Raw genomic sequence first — 3,756 nt, forward strand, 5'->3', positions numbered from 1 at the left:
TGTTTTCTTTCAACTCATTATTTTGCATTTCTCATTTTGCACAAGTATAACTGTGACAATTATTGCCTTGCAAGAAAACCTAGAAAAAATAACAGCTCTAGTCTAATATTTTTAAGAGACTGATAAGATAAACCTGAAAATGTATAAAAACAAAAAAAGGATATTATTTCAGCTTATGTACAATAAAATAGACAAATATTGAGAATATTTGGAAGTTGTACTATTACTTTTGTCTTTGATTTATTTTTTCATGCACCAGCACATGCTGACTTTATGCTCTCTCTGCTTTCTTCTGCTTTTAAAGGTCGGGGGTCACACCATGCTGCCCATCCGCTGGATGCCCCCTGAAAGCATCATGTACAGAAAATTCACAACAGAAAGTGATGTTTGGAGTCTGGGAGTTGTCCTGTGGGAGATCTTCACCTATGGGAAACAGCCTTGGTACCAGCTCTCCAATAATGAGGTACAGCACAGTCATTTATAATATATGGGACTGCTTTTGTAAACACGCCAGTGGAAACAAGATCAAAGATAGAATATGAATTTTCTGAGAATAGCCGATTCATGACAAAGTGTGTCACAGAGAAACAGATTTGAAAAATGTTACCTTGGAAGCACCTTCAACTTAATAAGTGATAGCAGACAAGATGCTGCAGCCCCAAGATATAAGGAAACAGGCCTTCGGTATCAATATATCTAAATATTTGATCAGTTTTGTGTGAAAACTTCTGAGTCATCACCTGTTTTTCAACAAAAGCACATTGCAGTGAGAAACTCTAAGCTGTTTATGAGTTCATTGTTGTCACTGCATGACAGTCCTGGGGAGAAAACTATTCACATGACACTTGAAAGAAAAGCACAGCTGCTGCAAAATGTTTTAGCAAACATAGTTTAAAGTGCTGCAGAAAGGAAGGTGATGTTGTCAGGATTCAGCATCAAGCGGGTGCAGGAGCTTCTCACATTTTGAGAAGACTATAAAGCCCCATCCAAAAGACTCACAGGTTTCTTGTCAGGGTGTCAGACTGACTTTAGTGGTCCAGAGACACAGAAACACATAATCCCGCTGTTTCAGTTCAGTTGTTGTTGTTTTTGTTGTTGTTGTCAACAAGACAAGTGAAAAGTGAAAGTTGTAGCTTAAAAAAGGGATTTCCTCTTTATCAACACAGGGATTAGGGTTTACATAATATGTCAGTCAGTCGTTTTTAATTAATTGTTCTGTGCTCAACATGGGTCTGTGTTATCATTTACAGATAAACTAGACAATGAATAGTGTTAATGCTGCACAATTGCATTATGAGTAACATCATAATCAGGCTGTAGTGATACTTTATTGTATGCTTTATGAATAGTATTATTTTTGAACAATAGAGATCTAGCAGCCATGTGCATATTAAAAAGTGGCTTGATGTTGTGCTGATGCCAATCGCAAGAACAGACAGACTTTGGTTGATTAAGCCATTTATTTATGCTTTTGGGCTTAAATCTCTGACTTCATGACCAAACTGGTGAACTGTTGTCACATTAAACACAATCCAAATGACCGACTCCTTCAGTCTGATGAATTTGTTTTAATAATTAAGACTCGAACTACAGGATTCCAACATGAATGCCGTTTTTTCCAGTGAACACGATTCTGTCATAACTGCTGAACCTTCACCTTCAGCCCATCCAGCCTTCATCACTGGACATCCTCAACTCGAGTTACACGCACACATTAACCCCTGAGCCCCACCCATGATCCTTTTCTCTGTCCATCAATCCTCTGCCGTTTCACACTTCACTCCCTTCCTGATACAAATACCATGCTCTGGTGACTTTCACATCGGATATGGAGTTTTCACTCCAGATTCATATATCAAATATTTATCTGCTTGACAAACCGACGGTAATCTCACAGCATGCGGAGGAGGAGTAGGTCGCAGCTTGATTGGTACACATGAAGACTCTCTTAACGACTGAACCCTTAGCAATTTGAGGTACTGAAAGATAATCCTCAGGTGTAACCATTTTATTCAAATGCATATTTAGTGATTTGGAAGACGTTTTGAGGGGCTTGATTAAGTTTTTTAATTGATATTCATTCCTTGAACACAGCAGGGGGCATTTGATATTAAAAGAAATTACAAAAAGCTTATTTATATTATGAGCCAAGAATAATTGAGATAATTGCTCAATGTGTGCCAGAAAATGAGATGTAATGCCTTTTTCTAATGAGAGCTTTTCTCTGCATGCAGTAGGTGGGCCTTAATGAAAAGCCTCTGGTACAACATATTCTCATCCTGCAGAAGATATAGAAAACTGATAGAGTGCACAAAAATACAAAATTGGTATTTGGCATTTTTATTATAAAGTCTTTTCTACACTCAAAGAAAAGTTTCAAGCATTATTTTTTCCATCGTAAATGTGATAATTAAATTAGAAAAATTTAATGGATGGATTACTCTGTATTGTTTTTAATTTTAAATGATTGGGAATGAAACATGTATAAAGATTAAGTTGTATGTCTAATTAATCTAAAATACAAAAACAATTAACTTTGTTGTCGTGTTATAATTAATCGAGATGCACTTGTGTACTGAAAACAATGTCAGTTGAAACACTAACGTCACTGAACTTGTGTAAATAAATGTAAAGGCAGAGACTCTCCTCTCACACTGCTTCAGTGAAGTCACATCAGATGTGAATGGGTCACTTCTCCGGTGCATAACTTTGTCACTTCAGTAAATAATTTATTCACTGTGACATTTTCACGGTACGGCACTGCAGCAAGGTGACGCAGGTTTACAGAGCAGGTGCTCCATCACTGTCAGAGTTTTACCGTGCAGAAAGTTGTGAGTTTCTTCTGGAAGTGATGTGGGTTTATTTCTTTTTTTTTTTTTCTCTGTGATTTTGTTTTGTTTAGTAACAACGGGCCAAGACTACTGCTGATATTGAACTTGATGTCTTTCTCTTTCTCCCTGTGATTGCTCCTCTATAGGTGATAGAGTGTATAACCCAGGGCAGAGTTCTGCAGCGCCCCAGGACCTGTCCTAAAGAAGTGTACGATCTGATGCTGGGCTGCTGGCAGAGAGAGCCGCACATGAGACTCAACATCAAAGAAATCCATGGTCTGCTCCTCAATCTGGCCAAGGCTTCACCTGTATACCTGGATATACTGGGGTGAACACAGCAGGAGGATGAAGAAGAAGAGAGTTGGATGTGTGTATGTGTGTGTCTAAGTCGGGATGGTTACTGAATTCAAGCGCTTATGTGCATTAAGGTTGCATGTCTGTGTGTGTGTGTGTGTGTGTGTGTGTGTGTGTTGTGTGTGTGTGTGTGTGTGTGTGTGTGTGTGTGTGTGTGTGTGTGTGTGTGTGTGTGTGTGTGTGTGTGTGTGTGTGTGTGTGTGTGTGTGTGTGTGTGTGTGTGTGTGTGTGTGCGCAAGCCAGGTTGGACATCGTGACACCTCTGACTGAAGTGTATGTGTGCACGGAGCCGCTGTACAGGATGTGAAACTATTATCCAACTGTTAAAGGCAATCAAAAAAAAAAAAATCCTCAACTCATCCCCAATCGTCTCCTTTGCTCCCATCCAATTTCCTCTTCTTTGTCCATTTTGACTCCTTTCCTCCTTCCTTCCGAAGAGACACTTACAAAGAGTAATTTGACTTTGGAGGAAAAAGAAAAAGCTTCTCCTTTCTTTTTAAATGCTTTAAACTTGACTGGGGCTAAATTGATGAAACCTGATTAACAGGAGTTTAAATTAACTGACTCATCC

General features: G+C 38.8%; 1 protein-coding gene across 1 annotated transcript in view; it reads left to right on the forward strand.

Moving 5' to 3' along the window:
• ntrk2a (neurotrophic tyrosine kinase, receptor, type 2a) overlaps window positions 1–3,163 on the forward strand; it is a gene marked incomplete at both ends in the record, with an annotated part of 95,839 nt that extends 92,676 nt beyond the window's left edge. Inside the window, 2 exons of the mRNA XM_080499600.1 lie at window positions 305–463; window positions 2,978–3,163. Of these exons, the coding sequence (XP_080355726.1) occupies window positions 305–463; window positions 2,978–3,163 (345 nt within the window). The remainder of the gene's footprint in view (window positions 1–304; window positions 464–2,977) is intronic.
• Window positions 3,164–3,756: the final 593 nt, after the last annotated feature.

Source organism: Blennius ocellaris (genome assembly GCF_963422515.1).
Source record: "Blennius ocellaris genome assembly, chromosome: 7".
Lineage (NCBI taxonomy): Eukaryota > Metazoa > Chordata > Actinopteri > Blenniiformes > Blenniidae > Blennius > Blennius ocellaris.